The sequence below is a fragment of the Numida meleagris genome, chromosome 10 (genome assembly GCF_002078875.1).
Source record: "Numida meleagris isolate 19003 breed g44 Domestic line chromosome 10, NumMel1.0, whole genome shotgun sequence".
NCBI classification, from domain to species: domain Eukaryota; kingdom Metazoa; phylum Chordata; class Aves; order Galliformes; family Numididae; genus Numida; species Numida meleagris.
The window spans coordinates 2,943,315-2,968,752 of record NC_034418.1 but is presented as its reverse complement, the minus strand read 5'-3'; the positions used below and the strand labels follow the sequence as shown (position 1 = coordinate 2,968,752).

Below are 25,438 nucleotides of genomic sequence, written 5' to 3'. Positions count from 1 at the left end.
ATGGTTTAAAAGTCACCGAAAGGTAAAGGCACAAAAATAAAAAAATAATAATTAAAAAAGATGGATGGGGGAAAACCAACACTCCTTGCTAAAAGAAAAAGAAAGTACAGTATTAAAGCTGTAAAGCTTAATGATTACTTACTTATCTCTTAGGACTACACCTTCTATGCAGGCTCCAAATAATAATACACAACTGAAGTCTTGAGTACAGAGAGTGCTAAGGAAGTAGGATTTATTTAGACACGGCAGATGAAAACAACTAGAAAGTACTGGGAAAAGTTCACTATCTGCATCTGTCCCACAGCATTTGTACTGCAGTTATCTCCATAAATAAATGGAAAAGCTGGTGAGTAAATTAACATCCCAATGCTCATATATACTTTCTAATATAAGCATCAGTTACTGTTCTAAGTTTCAACTTTTATAATAAGATTGTTTGAAATGTTACAACAAAGGCAACAACTTTAAAGGAAGTAATTTTCATGTAAACATCAATTTCATCTGGTACTACAGAACAGAAGATAATATTAAAATATTTTTCCTACTTCTTTTCTTGTGGCTGAAGATATTTTGAATGGATGGCAAATAATCACCTGGCACTTTCTCATGTTGTGGTCTCTGAGGGCATTCATGTCGCCAATAAGTCTTTGAATATTTGGTTTGTTATTAAATTGTACTATTTCTGCACTGGGAAGTATAACATAATTTGATTTTCTTGGCTCTAGCATTCCAGGAAAGGTTTTGATCTGGCGGCTGAAATTTAAATGTTAAAATCATAAGCTCTACCTCCATCTCTGAAACATAATTAAAAAATACCAAGCATAATAGAAGAGGAAACACTGTTTTCTCCTAGAAATTATGTGTAAGCTTTCCGCTGGGTGGCATAATAATACCTACGTATAAAATTATCCTGTATGAAACTGACACTAGAGCTGGGGGGTTACATCTGTGACCTGGTTTAATAGCTACTACATTCAGAGAAAACATTTTTGTTGGTGGTGGTTGTTTGGGGATTTTTTTGTCTTATTTTTTCAAGAACAAGGTCAGCTCTAGAAATAACATCTGGAAAAGTTTGTGCTCCTTAGAAGCTGGGGTAAGTGAGCTGGGATCCTGACTGACAGCTTTGCAAGGTTTGGCAGAAAACGTGGGTTCAAAACAGCAGAAGTTCCAGGAGAAGCACCTTCACAGCCAAGTGCCCCTTGGGTGAGATATAATCAGAAAGCTCTTAAAACTTTATTTTGAAGCTCTTACTCATTAGGTTTTTTTGTTGGTGGTGGTTTATTGTTTGGGGTGGGAGGTTAGAGGGATGGGTTGCTTGTTTTTTTCAGAAAGTCTCCTATCTTGATAAACTGTAGTTTAGGAAAACAATGGCTAGCTGAAGCTGAAAGACATCTCCCTGGCAGGAAAAGAGATTTAAAAAAAGACAGCTTTTCTAAGCAAAGCTCCCATGGTTCCACATATGGAACCTGAGATCCTCAACTGGAACAAAGGCTGTTCCTGTGAATGCACACTCAGCACCTAGAAATCTGGCATGAGGGACATCCTCATCATTTGCAAATAAAGTGCTCTATTCTCACTGGAACAGCGAGTCATTCACAGCTACATGGAGCTTACAACAGAGCACAGTTTTTGTAACACTTCCATGCCTGCCAGCAGGGGATGTACTAAACAACTAGACTCACTCTCTAGTTTGTCTTATCTAAAAATGCTCAAGAAAGCATATACTACTTAAAGTCACTCAAAAAAAAAAAAACAAAACATTTAAGGACCTGAAATTTATGATCCCTGTGGTTAAAGCTTTCCCTCATCTTAACAGTCCACCACACTCTAAGAAAAGTATGCATCTGTATTTAATCAGCCTGAAAACCTACAGACCAATACGTAGCAAAGAAAAGCAACTGAAATGCAAAAGAACAAAACAAAACACAAGAAAAGGAGTTGGAAAACAATAGGATAGAAATTCAGATGCTTTCAGCCTAAGGACTTTTTCTTCTTGTTGCAGACCAATCATACTCACGAGAATTTAGTCACCTGAAAGAAGTTCCACAAATCAGATACATAAGCATTCATCTGAGTCACTTGCAATGCACTAGGACTGTGCTGATTTTAAAAGGATACAGACTAATGATGTGGTGATAATAGCAAGAATCGTTCCAACAGGAATGGATTTTTGTGCATCTTTGAGGTCCCCTGATCTGTTTGAACCAGCCATGATGCCTGAAAATATATTATGGATGTAAGATCAAGGTCAGAGACCCACCATGTCCCCTTTCTGTAGTATTCTCACCTGTCACTGATGGGAAGAAGATGCCAACCAGCACCATGAATGAAGTGGATATATCCGAAAGCACATACAGATGAAAGTTGCTCTTCTGGCCTGCTACATCAACAGAGGGGTGATGTGCTTTCTCCAGTATCTCTCCTTTCTCCAAATAATTGCTCCATAAGTTGTCTTCAATGTTATCATCACAACACAGAAAAGAAAAGCATATTTCAGTTCAGATGTGTTCTCATTGTAATGAGTCTACTGCTGAAGATTACAAATGTAATTCATGCAATTCACTGAACACCACAAATTAAGACGTACGCAAGTTACAGGAAAGAAAATTTCTATTTCATGCTTTCAAAAAGAAAACAAAAACAATACGTACATATGAATGGTCAACAGAAATTGAAGCACTCTATCCTCTAAAATTACTACACGTAACATTCCTTTAACTTCATACATATTTGAATCCCCAGAAATACAGAGTCTTCTTAATGGGCCACTACACACACACACACACACACACACACACACACACACACACACACACACACAGAGCTGAGAATTAAAAGCAGCAATATTTACCAGAGACGGGGATATATATTGGTTTGCTCTTTAGACAGTGGAAAACCTATGGAATTATGTTGCTGGCATTTCAAATTTCACTATCAATGCTGAATCCATTTTAGAAATCAGACTACTGGTTCCCTTGTAAACAGAAACTTTAAGTGCTCAGCACCAGCACACAGCATCTGTTCTCTGGCGTTCATTTCAATAATGAAAGCTTTTCAACCTTATTACATTCAGGACTGGGCAAAGAAGGAGATGGACTGTTTTTATGCAAGTATTCTTATCCTCCAGGACACAGTCTTCACCTGTCTAAAATGGGAAGTCGTAGTCGCTACATAGGGTTCTGAGAAATCATAACAACTTACATTAATACAGCTCATAATTACAGCTGACTTTTGACTGAAATTATAAAATGTACAAGGCCAATTTAATCAATTTTACAGCACACAAAGTACCGTATAAAGAACTAAATGCCATCTCTTCTTCTAAGGATTCTAAGACTGTTTTTTGTTTTGTTTTGTTTTTATTTTTTTAATTGAAGACAATGTTCTTTACCATAATCCTGTTTCTTCAGTTCCTCCTTCTTAAACATCAAGGAAATGTTTAACTCATTTCAACTACTATGGATACTGTCTCTTAAAAGAAAAAAGAAATATATATATATATGTGCCATACCTTTTAAAATGCCACTAGCAGCTCCTGGAATTCCTGCTATCTCTGTAACATTGTTCAGCAGGAAATACTCATCACAGTTCTCAGTGGTTAAGTTTGTATTATGGCAGAAGTTCTCCCAAAGCTTAGAGGCCACGGTGATATTATCCTTAACTATGGTTTTGGCACAAACATCAAACTGATCTCTTATCAAAGTCCTGTTGCCCAACATGCAAATTCTGGAAGGAAAATGTAAAAAACAGTGTTATTACCTGACATCTGCAAAACCAAATCTGCCTTTCCCCATCACCCCAATTCCATATCATAGAAGCTTCAAGTGGCTCTAGTTTTCTACATTATTTCTCAGCTTCAAAAAGATGGCGGCAGCAGGAAGAAGACGATGCATCTGTTTTGCTTGAAGGTTGGATGTCTCCACCAATTTGGGGAGACGTGTAAAATAGTGATTTAATGAATTTGGTAACAGGGATAAATTTACATTACATAATGAAAGAGAAACATTAAAATGAAAATAAAAATGTTGCTTAACAGAACTGTAGGGGTGGAAGATATTAAGAATATCTAAAGATTCTTTGAAAGGCATTATACCAGTTTCTGTGCAGCAGTGATCTCTGACATTTTAGCTTCAGAATTAGAAATACACAATTCAGTCACAATAAGCAAGCGTTCTTTGTGTCAGAAGATAATATTTATCACTGCTAAAATCATCCAGTGCCTGCTGTGATTCATCTAATCGCCTAAGTTTATTCCAGCATTCAAGAGTTTTAGCACACATCTCCAAAGATGGTCCCAAAGACAGTGTGATACAACATAAAAACAGCTTGCTGCCACTGAAGTTTATTCAGCCTCTTCCCATCACCAGAAAATGCTCACTGGGAGGGAGCAGGGCAGGGGTAAAAGTTTATTATTTTCTGCCATTTTAATAAGTTGTATTAGTTCACAGATCTCAAGCATTCAAGCCAGGAAAATGGAAGAGACGAGGCCATTTCTTTAGGGTTTAGAGCCTTTGCCTCCAGTATTAAAGATAAGCACAAAACCTAGTTATTGCAGTAAAAGAAAGAGGAATACAGCCCAATGAAGAGTGATAGGAAGAACATTCAAGAACAATACAAGAGGTAATGAAGGGGAGGTAATGACACTATTTTTTACAGCTGTAAACCTGCTACTGTTGTAAATTATTATAATCACTGGGCCCTATATATCTAAAGGGAGCACCTGAGGGTTTTGTCTGCTTAGTCACAACATTTTGAAATGTAAATAATTATGCAGTCTCAACTCCTCTATTTCCATATTCCATCTCCTGCCAGCAGTATCAGGAAATACTGTTTGCATTTCTGCTAAAACACATGTATGCACATTATTGCTGCTTCAGCTCTGAGTTTAAGAAAGCTTATTACATGTTTAACAAGCCAAGGGACATGCTTCCAAAGCAGAACTACTCATACAGTAAACTCATCTGCCTCCAAACTAAGGGGAAGTTCCACTGGAGCTTCAGTATGGCCTCATCATACCCCCCTTGTTCCCAAGAGATGTTCTATTTCTGAGGGAGCAGCAGCAACGCACCACCATGGTTTCCAACCACAAAGGCAGCACATCATTTCTGACTGGCCAGGGGAAAATGGAGCTGCCACACTCTCTCTTGTTGAGGAGGACCACATAAATTCTTGCTCGAAAGGAACTCAAAAGCCGTAGGCTAAGATACTGGATTGTCTTTGTGGGAAGCAGAGAAATGTCAACCTTCATCAATCCAGTATATTCACGAGACTTAGTTCTACTGAAACAGTTAAACGCTGTGACAATATATTTATTTTAGCCCAAGGAATTTCTAGCCCATGAGCTCTACATGCTGTCACTATATACAGCTTAAAAAAAAAAATCAGAAATAATTCACAAAAAAGAAACTTTGACAATGTATTAGGCTAAAGTTTTAAGTAACTTCCACTGAATCCCATCTTCCAAACCTGTAGTCAAATCTATACCCCACCAAGGAAGAAATATTACTCACGGAAATTCAGGTGGATCAAAGATGGACTTGATAGCTCCAGCATAAATGGATAATATGGATATTACTACGCAGGCCAGGAAGAGGGAAGCAAATTTGTTAACATATTTCACACCTACAAAGACCACCACTGCCATTAAGATGAGGAATACAGTTCCATACACCCTCATGTTGTTTAGCATAGCACTGGATGCATCATGGGCACCGGATGGATAAAAAATTGCTGCTTGTGGCACAATATATGTCTGAAATAAGAAGAAAGCAAGCTGAAGGAGCACAGAAACAGAACTCTGTGTATACTACTGTAGTGATCTTGTTCCCATACCAAAAACATTTATCACTGCAGCATGCTCATCACCAGGAACCATCCTGGAGTTTACAGGAAAAAAATCGAGGGCTAACAGCCCTATTTCAGTAGGGCAACTGAGCCAACTTTATCAATGATGAGCCAACTTTATCAATGATGAGCATGTGTCTTCGATTTAGTCATACTTTCATCGATGTTTTCAGTAGACTTTGCATTCTAGATATCCACAGAGTGTGCAACATTAGAAAGTCAACACCGGCCATACCCAATTGGAGACCTTCCGGTCTGACTTGTGAATGTGTATACGAATATGGGACAAGAATACTGCAGTATTTTCTGTCTGCCAGCTGTCTTAAAATCATGACTGTTCCAGTATTACTCACCAATAAAATCTCAATGGCACCAAGAATGTACATCGCTCCTGCAAATGTTGTTCCCAAATAAAAGCACAGCCCTACAGCTCCACCAAACTCTGGGCCTAATGACCTGGATATCATGAAATAGGAGCCACCAGCTATGAAACAAGAGATGTGAGAGTAAAATTGTCATTTCTTGATTGTTATAACAACAAGAAAGTAACAAAACTACAGTGTGTATCTGCTTTTCTAAGGCTTCAATTAAATCAATTTTTTGTTAGTAGAGAGGTAAATAAAAACAAAATATTTTGCCTAATTGATATTGAAGAGAAATAGTAGATATTAATTCAGGCTCTGTATCCTGACTTAGCCAAATGTATCTGGAATAAACCATGTTAATAGCTTATAGCAACATTTTTTTCCACTAATGAGAAGTTTCAGACAACACTTACCTGGAACAACACCATTTGTAGCAATAGCACTCATTGATATGGTTGTCAGCATAGTCTGCAAAAACAAGAAAAAGGAAGTCATTGTGTCAACAACATTATTCAAATTTTAACTTATTCCTTGTTAGAGTAAACCTGCTGCAATATTTCTATGCATTCTGCCTTGACTGGTCATTATCTGAAAGAAAACAAGAGCAGGAATTTAATCATGCTGTTAAGACTTATGTCTGAAAAACAGCTGTTTTATCAGGTCAAACAATGGCTATCCACAGACAAAGCATGGTCACAGAACAGGCATCACTCCCTCTGCAGAGCTGAAATTCTGGCAAAGGCTTGTCCAGCAAAGCAGGCAGTCTGAGACAGACACAGAAAAAAGCTGTTTGCTGAACCAAAACCTTTTTCTTTTACTGTATCTACACTAGAAATAGTTTGACAGTTTAGAAGCATTATCACACACAAAATAAAAATTAAAAAAATCACATGCCTACCAAACATAGCAGGAGAGCCTAGCATAAACCTGGCTTTTCACTACATGCATCTACAAAGCAGCCTCTCCAAGTTCCTTGGTAGTTTCACAGGGGTTACATACCATATGTTAGCTATATACTTACACAGCAGCAGCAGAGTAATACAATCAGGAAGGACTGAAGAACACCAGCCATTCCCACCATCCAAGTCAGACGAAGGAAGAGAATAACCCCAAAGATGTTCTGCATGCAAGGTAAATACACCCCCATCAGGGTGCCCATGCTGGGTGACTGAGAAAAAAAAAAAAAGTACATCAGCTTTCATTACCTGGAATTATTCAAAGCATAGGTAACCAAGATCATACAACTTCAGTTTTTCAAATGACAGAAATCTGAGAAACATAAGGGAGATGCACACCAATTACTATTGTCCTCCACTCCCACAAAACATAAAGTAAACTGCTAACACTACAACCATCAATTTATGAGCAAATTCATATCTGTCCTGTGAGGACAGGCTGAGAGAGCTGGGGCTCTTCAACCCGGAGAAGAGAAGGCTCAGAGGAGACCTTATAGCAGCCTTCCAGTACCTGAAAGGGAACCTTTTATAAGGGCATGTAGTGACAGGATGAGAGGAAATGGTTTTAAACTGAAAGAGGGTAGATATGGACTAGATATTAGGAAGAAATTCTTTACTGTGAGGGTGGTGAGACACTGAAACAGGTTGCCCAGTGAGGCTGTGGATGCCCCCTCCCTGGAAGCATTGAAGGCCAGGCTGGATGGGGCTGTGAGCAACCTGGTCCAGAGGGAGGTGCCCCTGCCTATACAAGGGGGGTTGGAACTGGATGGTCTTAAAGGTCCCTTCCAACCCAAACCATTCTACGATTCTATGATCTTCATATTTGCAATTATATTCAGCATTTAACATCAACTATTAAAAACTAAAAATATGTTTATTTGTTTTATTGTAGAACCACAGTTTTTCTGATGAAACCAGGCGAGGGCTGCAGACTCACAGTAGGATAGATCCTATCTTAACCTAGAATGCAGAAATTAACTTCCTGGAAAATATATGTTTGTGATGTTTTAAGTACAAAAGATTTTGAAGCAATGTAGAGACACGCATATTGCATTTTTTTTTCATTTTGTACATTTTACATAAAACTAACAATTCTACCTTTCTTATGCTTAAATCATTTTAGCATCAGACTCTGAATTACTTTTGACAGTGACTGAGAAAATGTAAATTGTTTACATGACTTCACAGGAACTGCACATTGCTGGCACTCAACACAGTATCTTACAGAATTCTCCTTTGTCTAAATAGTTATTTTCAAAGGACAGTGAGATCCCAAACAGTGATATCGAAGTGTCGCTGGTAAGGATTTTATTCCAAGGAATACAAGTGTTTCCTGCGTTGGCACATCTGACACTGGCAAAAATTCAGAGTCCAAATCTCTGTGGTCTTCTGCCAAGATTTTCCACTGCTTCCATTTTCTATGGTTTTTTTTTTATGTTTAAAATTACAAAGAATGCTGAAACATGGGGGGAATAGAGAGTAATTTCCCAAAGCCCCCTCTCTGTTCATACTTATTCCTACAAATAAACCTGAATTCCTAAACATATTACAGATGAGTAGCATCTAAGAAAACCCATGAACAATCATCCAAACTACAAGGATATTAAAGGGAACTACCGACTGAGTTTTTTTCTGTGACTAAAGTTAATCAGATCAATCAGTTTCCCCCATACATGCTGCAGTTGGTGTGAACCTCCTGACCACAAGCTGATGGTTTGCAATGGACTTACTGAGACCTACCAGAATGGGGCCAGAGAGCTGTTATTTAGCAGCTCCAGTGCCACACTACAAAGAAGTCCCTAAAACTTCACCTGCCATATGTTGCCAGGATTACGCGTAAGGATGAATGGAATTGTCACCTTCTGACAATAACAGACATGATGTTGAAATTAGTTGTTCCAATGCTACAGTAGAGGGTCTTCTCAGGCAGTTCTGTATAGTGTGCCCATTTCCTCTGAAACCCAGTCTATTCCTCATACGCAGCAAGGGCAGGTGGAGCACAGTTGTTGTATATTCCATACACAGTTTTCCAAGTGCTGGCAAAGCAGGTGAGTTTTTAGCCTGTCCTTTACACATCTCTCAGCACCTGCTTCCTTTGCACAAGAACTTGCCTTACTCCAGCTCACTCCTATTTGATCTATTTGGCAGCTTTGCTCCACTGTTCATCATCTTCCCCTCCCCATCCATTTGAAATAGCTTCTTAAGGTGCATCAAGTTACAATTTAACTTTAGCCACAAAGGAAAAGGAATTGTGCATTAATTGCATAGTTACGAGACTACTGCCAAGCAGAGCAGCTTAGGAGATGCATAAGCATCTGCCAGCAGACAAAATCCAAACCACAGAATTACTACATGTACTTGAGGCACTTAGGACAAATTTAATACAGAGTTTACTCTGTATTTTCTTACCCTGTGGAATACAAAATAATGAATGATGCACAAACACTGCTTGCACCAGCTTGCTCACAGAAATATTTAACCTCAGTAAACTGCAACAACTTAACCCTCTTTATACATTTTATATCCAGCAGATTCCATTGGAGTAAGTGAAACTAAACCAGTGCTGAAGCCTCAGCAGAATACAATCTGAAACAAAAAGGTTATTAAGTTCAGTCTCCACAGCTGTCAAATAAACAAGTTAGATGCCTCATGCTGCATAAAGGAAGTAAAGCACAGATGTTTTGAAGAATGCTTTAGTTCAACTGAGAAGGGAAAGAACAATCTCAAAAAATCTCAGTTTCAATGCAGATCATGTTTCCGCATGCATAGCATTCACTCTTACCAGCTGTAGACATAATTGATATAAATATCGATCTCAGTCTGAAGGACAAAATTTCCATTGTACCAGTATGACAGGTTATCAAAGCACTTGGCTGCAGGGCTCAGGGACATTGATCAGAAATGACAGCTCTTGCGGTTGCTCTGTAGCATGAGGACAGCACAGAAATGCATTGCCTTATTAGAGACACATGAACTGAAATACCTAATGTAATTTCTACCATGAGAAGGGGATATTTTTACAGCACTGTGACCAAGTGCTTTAATATAAAACTGTACTTACAAGACATAAAAAGCAACCAAAATCTCCACCCTATTACAATTTCTTTTCTGAGGTACGCCTAAAACAGAATGATACTATCAAAAATATTTAATGGGAATGCTGAAGCAGGGCAACACGTTTATACTGAGCTGTTTTCATAGAATCATAGGGGTTTTGCACTGAAATTCTCCTGATCTTTGCTTGCACCTTCCACAAACTCTGCATTAATCGTTCCAAAATACCTGAAGGGAGGGTAGTCATGTAATGTATTTTCCAGAGTTTGTGGAAATGTCAAGTTTCTTTTGGTCGTGTCATCTGAGAAAGCAGGTGTCAGGAACAATGATCTTCACAAGGCAAAGCACTACATTCTCTACTCACGTTTAACATTTGGAAGAAAGATCTCTCTTTTTTTTTTTTTAAATACCTGCCACTCCGATTTCTGCACTAAGTGTGTGCAAAACTGCGTGCGCTTTCTCACGCTCTCCTCCCTAATTTGAAAGGGTATGATTCGGGGGACGGTGTTGTGCTAGGTCACAAAAAGGTTTTCACTGAGAGACCTGTCTTACCTGCTCAGATATGCTCGTTCACAGAAAGAACTAGTTTCTTAATTCAATTTTTGAATATCAGACGTAGAGTCTGCTGACCCTCCTGACTCCACTTCTGGTCTATAAGATGCCAGTTCCAGTAAGTGACACAACAGGACAGGCAGCTCACATTTTGTCACACCAGCTGGGCACATGCTAGCTGAGCACACTTGATAGAACGCTCAGCAATGAATCAGTTACCAAAGCTGGTACTCAAAAGCAGAACACGTGCCACCTCCTTCTCATTTGTAGTTTCGTAATAATTACAGTCTGCAGCACTGTTCAGTTACTGGGTTTGAATTTTCAATGTTTAATCATATTATAATTATTGGTCAAGTATTCAAGTATATTCTACAAGATGCTTAAACTTTCATATTGCTTAAGGCAACATGGGGAGAGGAAATTCAAACTACTGTTATGATATTGGAATTGATGTAATTTATCTCTGAGGCAGACAAGTTAGGCAAATATTCACTTAAGGAGAATGCAGTGTTTACATTGAAAATACTGAGATGTTAACACAGGGTAATACTGTCACTTCTGGAATCGTTACCAGCTCTCTCTACAACAATCATCCGAGAAGTCTGTAAGCACACATTTTAGTAGGGCATAATTCTGGACAACCAGAAGCCCAAAGTACATGTTACCACAGAAGCAGAGCTTCCACAAGGACTATATTGCCTTTTTTAAGTTAAAAACAACTTCTCACTTGCCTGTTATTTGCTGCATTTCTTCTGCACAAAGCTATTCTGTAACTTCTTTTACCAACATTACACTACATCACCAAATTCTCCTAATTCTTTCTCAATGGAAAAATAAGTGATGAGATTTCAGATTAGACTGCATCTTACTTTGATATCCTGGATGGGCAATTAATGAGGAAATAAATAGGAAAAAAAACATAGAACTATCTCTAAATGGTAAGGACTGTACCTATTTGAATCTCCCTACATTTTACCTCTGTTAAGATAACAATCAATCTGCAAGCAGCAGCTAATTTATTTTTTTTTTAGCTTACGTAGCATCACCACATTAACAGCTGATCTCTGGCATTACTCCCCTCCAAAGCATGGGAAAACACAGATGCAGATGAAATTTCATATCGGTTATGTGAACGTAAAAAAAAAAAAACTCCGAACAGACTCAACAGTTAATATAATACCAAGTAACATACAAAAGCAACAGTTAAAATGTTTAAATTACTTTTTAGAAGTAAGGCTGAAGTACCAAAATGCAGTTACAGCACCTAGACACCCGACACTCAGGCTTGTAATGCTGTCATACTACCCACAATATCACAATACTTTAGCATTTGTTGTCTCGGGTAAAATTCAACTTCAAGCATGACGTTGACTAAACAACTTTATTAACACCAGTGTAAAAACAAGCAGAGTAAGGAAACAGAATATGCGTAATTCTGCTGGAATCCAGCAGTCAGCAGGGATTTACGTGTTTTCTCTTCGGGAACAACATGCTGCTTTCCAGCACTATTACTTCTTTCTCTTCTTGAAACACCTCAAGAATTTCTGACAGTGCTGTAGTATGAAATCTGTAGAATTCAAATGCTGTCTTAGTTCTTTGGAAAATTTTCCTTTGAAAAAGAATTGAAGGCAAACCGATAGGCCCACAAGTGCAATAAAATGCAACCATACCACTTACGGTTTTAGCACTCACTGAAGTGCTTGCCTGACTGCCAGAACACTAAGAACAACAGTTAGAACACAGTGCTTGTGATAGAAATCAAACAACCAACAATCAAACCCCACCCTCAGCTCAGTTATTACAGCCAGCCCAAATGGACTACAGATCTCAATGCAGATCCTTTGGGACGGAATTCAGCTGCTTAAGCGCCTAGCAACCACAACGATACTTGAGCTGCCTCAGGGTGCCCAATCCGACCTCCACCCACCACTCTAGAGGGGTGTTGTCTCCTGCAAGTCCTGTGTCACACCTACCAGGCTCACAGAGATCTCAGATACTTCCAGGAACCTAACACAGCGCTATGAAAAAGTCATGGGGTTTTGTTGTTGTTGATTTGATTCACTGCTAAAAGCATATCCTATCTATCTGAATCCATACCAAGTATGTGCAACAGTACTGTAGTGCATTATCCTCAACCACTGTTTCAGTTCAAATTTTTTATATCATCTTATTACCTACCAATGAGTACTATGGTATTTCTTTGCAAAGCTGTCATGACACCTTGCAACTACAGAAGATAAAGCAGAAAAGAGCCCAGGTCTCCAAAACCACACATGGAATCACTGAATTGATTAGCTGGCCACGGAAAGAATCTTTACTTACTTTTGATACTTTCTTCTTGGAACCATCAGTGCTTTCTGCTTCTTCATGTTCCTTAACACCTTGGGTAAGATTAGTGTAGTTAACCAACTTGCCAAGCAGAGATGACACTTTTGGTCGTATATCGAGTTCTTCCTGTGGAAAAAGACAACTAGTCAACTTCTGTGAGTCACAGCATTGATGGAGAGCTGCTGGGGTCAGGCCTTCCATGAGTAAAATCATCAAGGGAATTGGAGGGTGTTTAACTGCACTGATGAGAGGATTTATTTTCTGAAACAAGGGCAACTCTGATAGGAAAAAGCCATGGCAACAGGTGTGCACAATATACACCCTTCTCCTTAGGTACTGAAAAACACAAATTTCATCAATAAAGAACTCTGAGCTTTGTGACTGTAAGAAAATGAACGTGTGCCTTGTACACATCTCTAATGTCAACTGACAAAAACAGATACACTTTTAGAAGGGTCGAGTTTACAAAGAAGGCAGCAATGTAATGATTGAAGTCCAGTCATTGTAGACACGTGTCTTTGATTGTTTTATTGTATTTTTTCAAACGATGTAATCTTATTCATGTGGATCTAATTTTTTTTTTTAATCTCAGAAGCCACATCTGCAGTGCCTCAGAGTTCTACATTCTTCCCATCCAACTTCTGCTTCTGAAAGCATTTTCAAGGCCAAATCTGTGGCTTCTCCATGCAAACAAATACTTTCCTCAGACAAAGAAAAAAAACCCAACAAAAAGCAGCCCAGTGAAACAGCTAGCCTGCAAAGAAACAACATCAGGACAAAGTCACTCCCTTCCTCTCTCTGTGAAACTGAAATACTTTACTTGTCTAATTGCACAATATGTAATGCATGGCAAAGAGAAATGACTCTCTACACAGAAAATAAAAACCTGATTATGAAAGATTTCATTGTCTGGAGTTTTATCATATCTTCATGCATTATCATGAACAGTTTCTGGGAGGATCAGTGCTATGTATCTGATGCATAAACCAACACCAAACAGTTAAAAGGATGCCATGAGCTAAATACCCCTTTTCTTACTCTCTCCTCAGATCTCCTCTATGAAATCTACAGTTTTCATCTTTAAAAATATGGTTACGATTACTTCCAGAAAGAGGCTGAGGTAACGTGCTTCCCATTCAGTTGGGCAGCATAGACTTTGGGATGCTCAGTTTGTCCTCCTCTTTAGTACTACATAAACAGCCTGCAGTCCTGGTGTGGTACCACACTATTGCTTATGAGAAAAGCAGGCATGTTAGTAGCAGCAGTCTCAAATTCCACAAATGGCCAGCCCTCCATGACCTGCACATGAGTTTATCCTGATTACAGACTTACTGTGCTTTGCAGGAAGGAGACACCAGAGCTGGGAGCATGCTTCAAAGTTGTAAGGTCAAGCATACTGCCAGACAAACATGGTCGTAGCATTTCCAGGGCAGCAGGTTAGTTATATGTGTTAGGCTCAATGCCACACAGCTGAACTCTGCAGGGGTCAGCCTGGGCTGGGCATAGGACCAGCTCAGGTTGCCCCACACTGAGTTCCCAGAATGGGAAACATGGGGTGCAAGTTCCCAGGATCGCTGTGAAGCTGTAACTCAGGTGCCTTGCTGGAAAGCAGCTGCAGAGCCACGCACAAACTCTCTGTACTGCTCCCCCGAACCTGAGCTTCTGAAAACATCTTTTAGAAACTTGATCTTAGCAGACCATGACATATTTTCACTTAATGCAGTGCCAGCGAGGTGAGGAGGAGGATTCTGCTCAATTTTGTGTGGGTCCAGCTGGTCTGGCACAGCTTCACTGTTTAAACAACTCAGGTCACTTCTGCTACCATTATGCTTTAGTACTTCATAGACTTAAACACACCAATGGCTTTTACATATCAGATTCTCCATCAGTGAGAGTTAGGTACCGAACCACCTGAACCTTTGCAATGCTCCACATTTCACTGAATGATAAATGTGTTCAATCCTTCCCAGTTCGGAAGATCACAAATCACATCAAAACTGTGAAAAACAGTCAGAAATTACCTCAAACAAGGCCAAATTTCTGTCATAGTAATCACCTCCTTTGTTGGCTTCTGAACTGTTGAGGAAAGGGCTGTTTTCTTTATGGTTGCCATGACCTGCAAAGAAAAAAGAAATAGGTTTTGTAAAGAGCAAGAGAATTCCCAAGGAAACTTTTTAACCTTGACAAAAGAAACTATAGGGAATAAACTTGTTTGTTCAACTTAATCTGTTTCTCCTAGTATCTAACATTACGCAACGGAACCTATATCAGAGCTGTTACTCTGACAGAGGAGTTTTTGCTGTTTCTGTTCCTCTATTTTCAATAAAGCAGACGAACAAGTCACCGCAAAGCAAAGCATGCAAGCAGGGGCACAGCTACACTGCTGTCTGCACCTTTGTTCTCAAATGTTTCCTTTGATAACTATTTCTCACACAGAGCTGTGACAAGTCAGAATACACTTCTTTTGCACCCAGAAATCACTACTAAAGCTAAGAGTACCTTTTGAGCACCACGTGCAAACACACTGGGTAGATCTAACAAGACAGAACAATACCAAGACCAAACTCTGTTGTTACCATACTTGTAAATATTAACCAGAAACCTCTTTTCTTTTTTCTACTCTTTTCTTCTGCTTCCCCCCATGCCGCCCATGCCCGCTAATTTCTAGATCTCAAAACACGCTCACTTCATGAAGTGTTATGAACTCTTGTCCCTACTGTGCTTTGAACACAGGCTGTGCATTCTTCAGACTCCTCTGATGCTGTTAGATTAAGACCTAACATCAGGTGTGGTAAAAGTAAAGCGTAAGGCAACCTGGGAGATCAGTAGTTCTTTTTGAAATAGGTAGAAATTAAATGAATATATAAATAAAGGGCACCATGGTACAAAATTATCTCTGCCAAAATTTAAAAAAAAAAAAGAAAAATGAAGTTGATTCCAGGAATAAGAAGTTCTCTGACCGGTGGCTCCCCTTACAAAAATTCCTCTCTTTTGCCTGTAACTCTTCACTCCCTCCTCTTTCAGCCAATACAAACTACAGACATTTCCAATAGTGTCTCCTTAAGAGAAAATCAATCCAAGGAATACTTCTTCTCTTTACAAAAACAGTAATCACTAAAGAAATTGAAAATGAAAGGAGAAATGGATTATCTCAAATGGAAAGACTGCAAGTACTATATACTGAATGTATAAAAAGCACAAGATTAAAGTCCTGGATTTTTTGGTGCATATTTTCAGCAACTAAGGTAATCAATAGGAGAAGGCTATGCTAAATTATTTGAATATAACAGAAGCAAAAGCATTTCTGTATTTTGAAATCAAAATCAACTTATAGAATTAACCAAGAAGGCAAATAGACAACTCCTCCCCAACACAAGTGGATCAGCACATACCACCACACTGGTACAAGTAATTGCTGTAGGCAAAGCAATAGGAGAAATGTCAGTGCTGTTCTTACTGAGGGCAAGCAATGCATGGGAAGAAGCGCTGCTTGCTGGAAGCTGCTCACAGGTGCTTTGAGCAAAGCTGTTAGGGGAAAACAAAAAACCACAAACAACAGATGGCTTAATAAGTTTTTGGAAATAATCATCAAGCTGACCATAAACACATGTAGATAGCAGTGCACTGTGATGATGCGCCTGTTGCTTTTCTCACAGCTCTCACAGCTAACACCAGTACACGAATTAGCAGCTGCCTTGCACCAGTGTGCTCAAACTATCTGCAGGCCCTAAATACAGTGTAAGAGATGCTGATGTGGCTGTATACTGTAGAACTTCTGCATGACTTGGAAAAAATACTGACGGCTTAGCAACACGGTACCAAAATCACGTGATTATCAATTTCAGTGAGACAGATATTTACTAAAGAAACCATAAGAAATGCTTGCTTGCTGTATATGTTAGGTCTTCGATTGGCAAAGGGAGCATACCAGACCAATTCTATTGCAGTAATATTATATGCTGTGCTGAAGTCCATTCTATTCTATTTTGGTCAAAGCACACTTGCTATTCTTGCTGAGGAAACTGAGTCATAAGTTTTACTTATGAAATTGAAAACGGGTGGTCTATTTGACTACCAAAATTGAAAAGTATAGTCTGTGCAGCATCTTCTCATTTACATTTTGTTTTCTCACCTCCTATATGCTCACTTTAGTAACTCTTCTTTTTTAAAATAATAATAATAATATTTTTTAAAAAATTATTTGATGTCCTGGTTTTACTTGTTCTTTCATCTTATAGATACTGCTTATCACTGTCTCAAAAAAGTATAATGGGTATTCCATTACTTACAATGCTTACAGAATGTCTTTTTTTTTTTTTTTGAAGTATATAAAGTATATTTATAAACTACATACATTGTTATCAAGATAACCCATACATTCAACTGCAGATTTTCAGATAAGATGACAATTGCTTTGCTCATTCAAAATGCCAGGCCATGCATCTTCATTTTACTCCATTTCACAATTTTTCACAGTTGGCTTCTTCAAAAGCTCTCTCTCAAAAAGAACATCTGACTCCTCTCTATTCACCATTTGTGTTTTCCAGCATCACCAGATTCCTTCCCACTTGCCTTTCCTTTTGAGTTTGATTCCTTTGTGGGCTTGCTCTAGATATGTTCCTGCACAATGGAAGCCCAAACAAAGCTAACTGCAATAGAAAAATCAGTGAAACAAGTGACTGGTATTGGAGTATTGTTTTTGCAATTGCTAGGGCATGTTTTTCTCTCTACGGAAAAGTTCAGATGATAGAGGAATACAGCTGGCTTTTTACCACATTCACAGCACTAGCTCCATTATCCTGAAAGTACATACAGATCATGAAGCACTGTGTACTACAGAATAGTGAACTTTCAAGTTCTGTGGCTCTACCAACCCAATGAAATGCGACATTAACCCCCCTCTCAAAGAATGTGCTCCATATACTGCATTCCCAGGCACTGTAAGTTTCAATTCAAGTTCTGTGGAAGGACATCATCTTTTAATTTCACCAATATGTGAATCTGGGAGCTGCAAAGATGCGTCCCACATCAAGAAGCACATTACATTGAAAAGTTAAGAAAAGCTAATTAAATGATAGCCAAAATCACCTTCACTAACACTACAATATTTGTCCAGTACGTTTTGTGTGCCAATGAGCAATACCAGCACCTTCAAACAGACTTACTTGCATGGGAAGAACTTGTTATCTCCATAAGCTTTGGAAGAGAGCGGAGGTGACCTCGGAAAGACACTCCAGGGAATTCTTGCCCCAGCTTCACGTGAGGATAGCTTACACTCTGAAGCATCAAGTCTCCTGGACAAGCACCATCTTGTGACACAGGTACTGTTTTCCACATTCTTAATTACTGAGTCTTTGGTCTTGGACAGTAGCTATGCAGTGTTAGTTTTCATGATGGAGGACTGCTTTGCAAGGAACATTTCATAAAAAGAGAGCTATATACTCTGCAACAGAGAATAATTTATTTGCCTTAGTTCCTAATTAATTTTTTTTTAGGTATGTAAGCTACATTCCAATTAGGTTGATGTTTTCTCTTCAGCTGTTTCATTACTTCTCAGTCTTCATTATCTTTCAATAATTAAGGCTTCTCAATTATTGAATTATTAATAACTTCTGTACGCTGCCAATTCTCTTCCAAACCAAATCATTCTATTTACAGCCACCACTACGATTATACAGTTTATCTACACTTCTCCATCACAGTTCCCTGAACTTTTTATAGCTCCCCTACCCAGGCATGGACACATGTCTACAGAACAGTATTCACTGTGCAGATCACCTGAGTTCCATAAAACATCAAAGATGTCCAGTGGAACAAAACCTAAAAATCCTAAGTGCGCACCCTCCTATACACGCAAACACATACATGCCCAGGAGACAGAATAACAACAATTAAAGGATGTCCAAATCTTTGTCCAACATTCACCTCGTTGCCATGGTGGCACAACTGTAGCAGACAGTCTGTGGGCTGGTTTTATTTTGTTACTCTCTTAGACAACCCAAGCCTTTTGGAGAAGGCTAAGAACAGAGGGCAGTGTCCACATTACTGCTTTGTTTCTGGAAGGAAATTAGGATAGAGACAGTTTTCCCACTAGAGCGCTGTATGCACAAGGCTTCTTTGTAAGCTATTGCATTTTCTTTAGTGAAGGATAAAAAAAAAAAAAGAATTCAAGGAAAACTACAGACAAAACATAGGCTAAAATAACAATAAGAATGACAGATCCGTGAGTATAAAAGAAAGCTGAACAATTAGCCACAGTGCAACTATCATAAAGAAAGACCAGGAAGCTTCACGGTGATAAAGTGTACTTGGCCAGACTAGTACAAGAATAATCATCCTTTTGAGAAGTTGGCAGGAGCAGCTGCATGACTTGACCTGTTAAGGTTTTGTTCTCTTCTATTGTCAGTTTCCAAACTCCCTCAAAGAAAACTACCACTCCCCTAGTTCTTCATCATGCTCAGTTAAATAAGTGGAAATTAGTATATCCATTTGGACATGACTAATCCAGAAACACTCAGCTGGTTCTTACACAACTAGCTTTATCTACATGACAAGTTAAGGCATGCTGAAGGCACAGATGGACATTGCCTGGCTAGCTTTTGTCTAAGCAACACAGATAACAGGGAAAATATAGCAATGCAAATTAATCTTAAAACATTTTTAAAAGTATTCCCAAAGTGATTTGATTACAAATCCCTGCCACTTTGCATTTACAGGCATATATCTGAGTTGATTAAATGAAAGTCAGTGGAGGCACATACACCATCCTCCCATCGCACCTCCACTCCCAGCATCTCAAGAGGAACCCAGACTCTCTGACATGCTTTGCAGGGCAGGCAAGCTGGACAAAGCCCCTCATTACAGCTACGAGCTGCAGTGACAATGTGCTGAGTTCCCATCATTCTCCCAGCCTAAATTATCAATTGTAATTCTTAACTTATATTCTTTCAAATCAGAGCTAGAACTGAAGTGTTAGGTCTGAGAAAGGAAGGAACTCACTGGTTCATTTACCTCTTCACAACTGAGGAACAGCAGAGATTCACTAAAAAGACAAGCTCCAAGTAAAGCCCAATACTTCTCCCCACAACATACTTTTATTTCTGGAGCAGTATAAGAGCTAATGTCTTATTTGTAATCGCACTGTGCATGTACAGACTCCTTTGTGCACACCACAGCAAAAATATTTTTGTAATGAGACAGGCTGCACAGCAGCTAGCAACACCATTTTCAAGCATCACTGGTCACAAAGCCTGTGACAGCTAGAGACAAACGGAATGGTTTTCATGCACAGAGAACATTATTACATCTTATATACTTAATCCATCACTCATATTTTGAGTATTCCATCTACAAATAACACTGGAATCTACAATTAGAAACTAGAATGGATATGCAAGCAGCTGGTATGGGATTCCTTCAGCCTAATTTCAGCTATGTAAACACTAGGCAGTTATGTTCAGCTAATCATGTAGGCTTGCTCTTTAGTTAGGACAAAACAGCTGAATTAGTTGATCCCTGGAGTGCATCCCCTCTACATGCATCTTGGCATGCTGAAAATTATCTCTGCAGAGAATCTAACCTACATCAAACCAATTTTATAGATGGTTTAAGGTATGCAAAATTGATCCCCGGTGTTGAGCACATTAGTCGTGTTTGGATAACTCATTTTGGCTTCTGCAGATTTTTGCGTGCCAAGATCTTTTACAAATCTCTACACAGCTGGTCACACTGAGCCAGAATTCTGTTGGAAATTTTGCCCACAAAACAAGATAAGTTTGCTAGATTTACTGTTCTCACAAGAGCTGGATGCAAATGGAAACACCCACGATGGATATTCTAGAGCAGGAAAAGTTACAGAAACAATGGGGTTGCTGCAAACAAATTATATTCAGGTAGAATATTTCTTGCACAACCAAATAGTTTTATTAGTCAGTGCATTTTTGTGAAGACATTTGCTCACAGCTCTAAGGATTAAGCTTTCGTAAAAAAAAGCTGTCCAAACCCATTTCCATTACACTCCAGGGTTTACTGTTGTTTTGTTTTTTTCAATTTGTTTTTATTAAAAGCAACTGTTGTGACAGCTTTTGACAAAGCATATTCCATATGTTAATAGTGATAATACTTCCCCAAACAACTGCACCACAAGATAAAACTCTGTTCCCTCTACAAGGCTGCGCAATGCTCAGATAGCTTTCTTCACACCAGACAATGACAGTGAAGAGCTGCAGAACCAACTGTTGCTGAAGAACAGAAAACCCAAAATAATTTTCTCGTCTTTTCCTAGCAGTTCAAGAACACAGATGCTTCTACATTCAGCAGCGAAGTACTGGAATTATTGTTAATGTGTGTAAAGAGACCACCACGTTAAGGAAACCTAACAAAAACACAGATGACAGCATTTCAGATACGTTCTAAACCTGTTTACGTACTTCACTTATGTGGTTCCTCACATGTGCCTGGGCTAAACACAACTCCTACTTTTGGGACTTTTACAAAACTTCCTTCTTAGTGAATCTGGGAAATTATAACCAATTATTCAATTTACAATATTTTTGCAGAGATTATCGCCTATACGTTTCATCAATAAAAATAAGATATTGTTTCTTCAACTGCTTAGCAAAAATCCTAATCCAATGTTACTCATAGTCCAAAGTAGAGGTCTTATTAAATACCAATAAAATAATAAAGACAGCTTATTAGAAATACTCATTTCTGCATGGGCCACACACAGCTAGCTAGAAACATGAAGCACTTCCCAATTAACATTCTGGTTATATACTCATTTACTGCAGCAGCACAGACAGTTCACATCACAAATCTGATAATGAGGGATATTAATTTATTTACATTTTAGCCACCTTGGTGGTGGTTTGGTTTGTTGTGTTGAGTATTTTTTCCCCCCCTCTGTTGTTGTCTTGTCAGGGTCCCTTTGTTTGTATGCGTTTTGGTTTTTGATTTCATGAGAAATATGAGGAACAGTAACTCAATGGCTTTGTATCTAGTTTGAAAAAAATGAAAAAACAACTCACACTACAAACTAAGCAATGATAGTGAACTAACTGAGAACTGTGACAGTGCACTTAAGACCTTGGACTAACAAGAGGATTTTCACGGAAGGTAGCACAAAGCACAAGCCATAAATTCCAGGCTGTCCCACTGTTCTTACAAACAAAAAAGCAAAAGTTCCACTAGGTAACAATTCATGCAACAATAAGGCTGCATGGGAGGAGAGGGCAGCAGAACAAAAGGGCAGATGAGTGATCTCTACCCGGACAGCTTTTAGGCACCGAAAGGATCCTCTGTGCTTTAAGCAGGATCCAGCTCTCACTGACAATACTGAGTCGTATGCCACAGCTGGGTGTCTGCTGCTGTCAGAAACTGAAGCTTAAGGCCGAACTATTGATGTCTGTGGGTATTTTAAGAGCGTAATTTGCTTATTCACTGTTTTAAGACTAGTACACAGCATTACTTACTTTACTATGGATTACCACTGTCATTAAAATTTGGTGTTTACTGGATTTTACCCCAACAAGTGAAGGCATGCTTCTTAAGCACTACAGGGTGGGTATCATGTACATATTTATGCTCATCAGCTTTGGCACCTGCAAAAGCTACACAAACAAAGCCCATTTTTACCAAAGATAAATTAAAAGCTGCATTGCTGATAATACATTAGTTTCTCTGAAACAGTTCACAGTTCTGAAGACTGTGTTTGTGGTCTGCATGAAGGAAACAGCCACAGCTTTCGCAGACAACCTGCTGCAACAGGCTGCAGCAGAGTAAATAATTAAATGAACAGGTAAGCACAGATCTCCGATTTCTCCTTAAATAAACAGGCATGAAATTACTACAGATCTTTCACAGTACTTCGCAATCTAGGTTAGGGAACAGTTCTACCAAACGAGTTGGCTGATACTACACAACTCAAAGGATTTAGCAATTTAATAACCCTCTGTTTCAGACAGTGCAACGATTTCACTCTTCAGTTAAGATACACTGATAGCTTCAGAACACTATAATCCTTTGTGGATATTAATATCAACGTGAGTACTTACCCTTCAGCAATGACTCTTTGCCATTTGCAGTAATTTGGTTTACCATTATTCTTCTTTCTGCTTTTAGTGCATGCTTTAGTAAATGCCTTCTCTGTGAAGTCCTGAGAATCAGGCAAGTTTAATACTGTACTCCCAAAAGAAGTTTTTCTCCCTCCTCTGACAAAGTGACTGGTGCCTGCAGAGCTGAACGGGATTGATCTCTTTCAGGAAACAGAAGGGTCCCTTAGAGAAAGCTATGCCAACGCTGATATAATCCTGGCATTATAATCCTTTAAATGCTGAGAAAATAGACAAATATCAAGATCTTACTGAAAATGCTATTTGTGAAATCAAAGTTGGCCACGTCTAGGAGGCACATTGCACACTGCTTGCACACTTACTCAAATGAGCATGTGCCACAAATCCGCTGCTTGCTCAGTGTGGAATCAGGCAGCGCTTTAAACCTGCTAATGCTATGAAAATTACAGCACTGTGACGTTTGCCCTCCAGGCATTTCAGCTTTCAAGTGATAACAGTGATGTATTTCTTTCCATCTTCAATAACTTTTACTATGATTACCCATTAAGGGATAAATCATATGAAGGATCACAACAAAATAAATAAATCTGTGTGATGAAATGGAGGCTTATATAAGAGACATGTAGATACTAACAACGATTCTAAGTAGTTCATAATTACTAGAACCCCATGCATTGTTTGTTTATAAGGTAACCTTCCACATACCACACACACCACACTATCTCCTTTATCCAGTAGATGCAATCACCAAGAATGCCTTGGTGATTAAAAACTCCAAGTCACTTCTGAGAAAACGAATTTACAAATTCGCACAGCTTCAGAGCTTTCATAATCGAACTCAACATTGCCAGCTGAAAAACACTACAGTGAAGTTCAAAGGTTGTTTTTATAATGCACTTCAGAGGTTCTTTCATGTGGAAAAACTCCAAATCATTTCTCACGACTGTCATCTCCGAAACTCGGTCACCTCACACGTGTGAAGGCATCTCAGATAGAACACACCCTGTGTCAAAATATAGCAAGGAATATGTTATCACTTTCCCTGTCTCAGGGAAAGCCTCTTTCCCTGCAGAGAAACACTCTCAATTTCTCAGAGAGACACCAACACACATCTGTGAGACTGGCATATAGATTCCAAGCAAAATGTACTTCTCTCTTTGATATCAAATAAGGGAAATTGCTTTCAGCCCCATACCCACTCAGCTGACCACAGTTGTGCAGGAAGAAAGATGAACGTATGTAAGAAATAAAACATATGCCAAAACAAACAAACAACAACTAGAAGCCATGGAATGAGAACAAGCAGCTGGGAACAGCTCAGAGAACTTCCTACAGAGAACGTGTAGGACTAAAGGAGACACAGGCCAGAGTGCTTTGCATCTCCAGACGTACAGAAAATAACTGTAAAAGGTTTAAATTACTTTGAGAATTTTTGTACATTGCATACTGTACAATGCACACAGCAGACATTTACTGTTCATTCCTGAAAGACAGTGGGAAGACATCTCTCATCAGTTACAGCTTACTGCTAAGTTCTAAATGCTTTATTAGTTTTCAACTAATTCATCTAGAAAGGAATGACTAACATTTTTCTTGCACTGAAAATGGACTGTGCGAGAGATTTTTACTTATTTATTAATTTTTAACTAAAGGGGGCTGCTGGTGGTAAGCAGGAAGACAAAAAAAGAGCTAAGCTTCTGTATGTGCCAAAGATGACCAGCTGATTTTTCAGTGTGGTGCTAAAAAAAACAAATCTCACAGCTCCACTGGTCACAATACCTAAAGAATGCTGGAAAAGTCAAATTCAGCCTGAGACTTCTCTAAGCAAAGAAAGCACTCCACCCCTACTAAAAATTTTAGAGGGTGGAGAGCTCTCTGACATTGTGCATATGATAAACAACAAACCACATTACTGGCAATATATATATATTCAAGCACATACTTATCAAGAGCTTGTAGTGCTTCTGAGATAGCACCAAGTATTGCACATTGCAGCACAGCACAAAACAATGCAAAGCTACGTATCTGGAAAAGACAATGGCTTTTACCATCATTTTACAGAAAGTTTGTCAGTTTGCAAGAGCATCGGAGCAAAATGAGAACAGCATGTAACAGACGGAGACTCTCCATGGGGCAACAGGTAATGCTGGTTCTTGTCTCTTCTGCTCCACCAGTCAGGAGTTAAATCAAGTACATGCTGAAGTTAAGTCAGAAGAAACTCAAGGACACATGGTGGAGCTCAGCCCTGCTAAACATATACTTCTAC

The 25,438-nt window shown here is 38.9% G+C and overlaps 1 protein-coding gene across 3 annotated transcripts in view; it reads right to left on the bottom strand.

The window, feature by feature from the left end:
- The window catches only part of SLC12A4 (solute carrier family 12 member 4), a 48,422-nt gene that overhangs the window by 14,140 nt on the left and 8,844 nt on the right, over positions 1–25,438 (bottom strand). For 2 of the 3 annotated variants that reach the window (XM_021408254.1, XM_021408256.1), the window contains exons 2-11: positions 15,121–15,215; positions 13,094–13,225; positions 7,231–7,377; positions 6,623–6,677; positions 6,198–6,328; positions 5,511–5,752; positions 3,512–3,726; positions 2,288–2,452; positions 2,119–2,217; positions 143–200 (exon numbers count right to left, since the gene is read on the bottom strand). In XM_021408254.1, the coding sequence (XP_021263929.1) occupies positions 143–200; positions 2,119–2,217; positions 2,288–2,452; positions 3,512–3,726; positions 5,511–5,752; positions 6,198–6,328; positions 6,623–6,677; positions 7,231–7,377; positions 13,094–13,225; positions 15,121–15,215 (1,339 nt within the window). Of the gene's footprint in view, positions 1–142; positions 201–2,118; positions 2,218–2,287; positions 2,453–3,511; positions 3,727–5,510; positions 5,753–6,197; positions 6,329–6,622; positions 6,678–7,230; positions 7,378–13,093; positions 13,226–15,120; positions 15,216–18,264; positions 18,579–25,438 lie in introns of those variants that run through there. The other variant, XM_021408255.1, reaches the window with a different exon arrangement.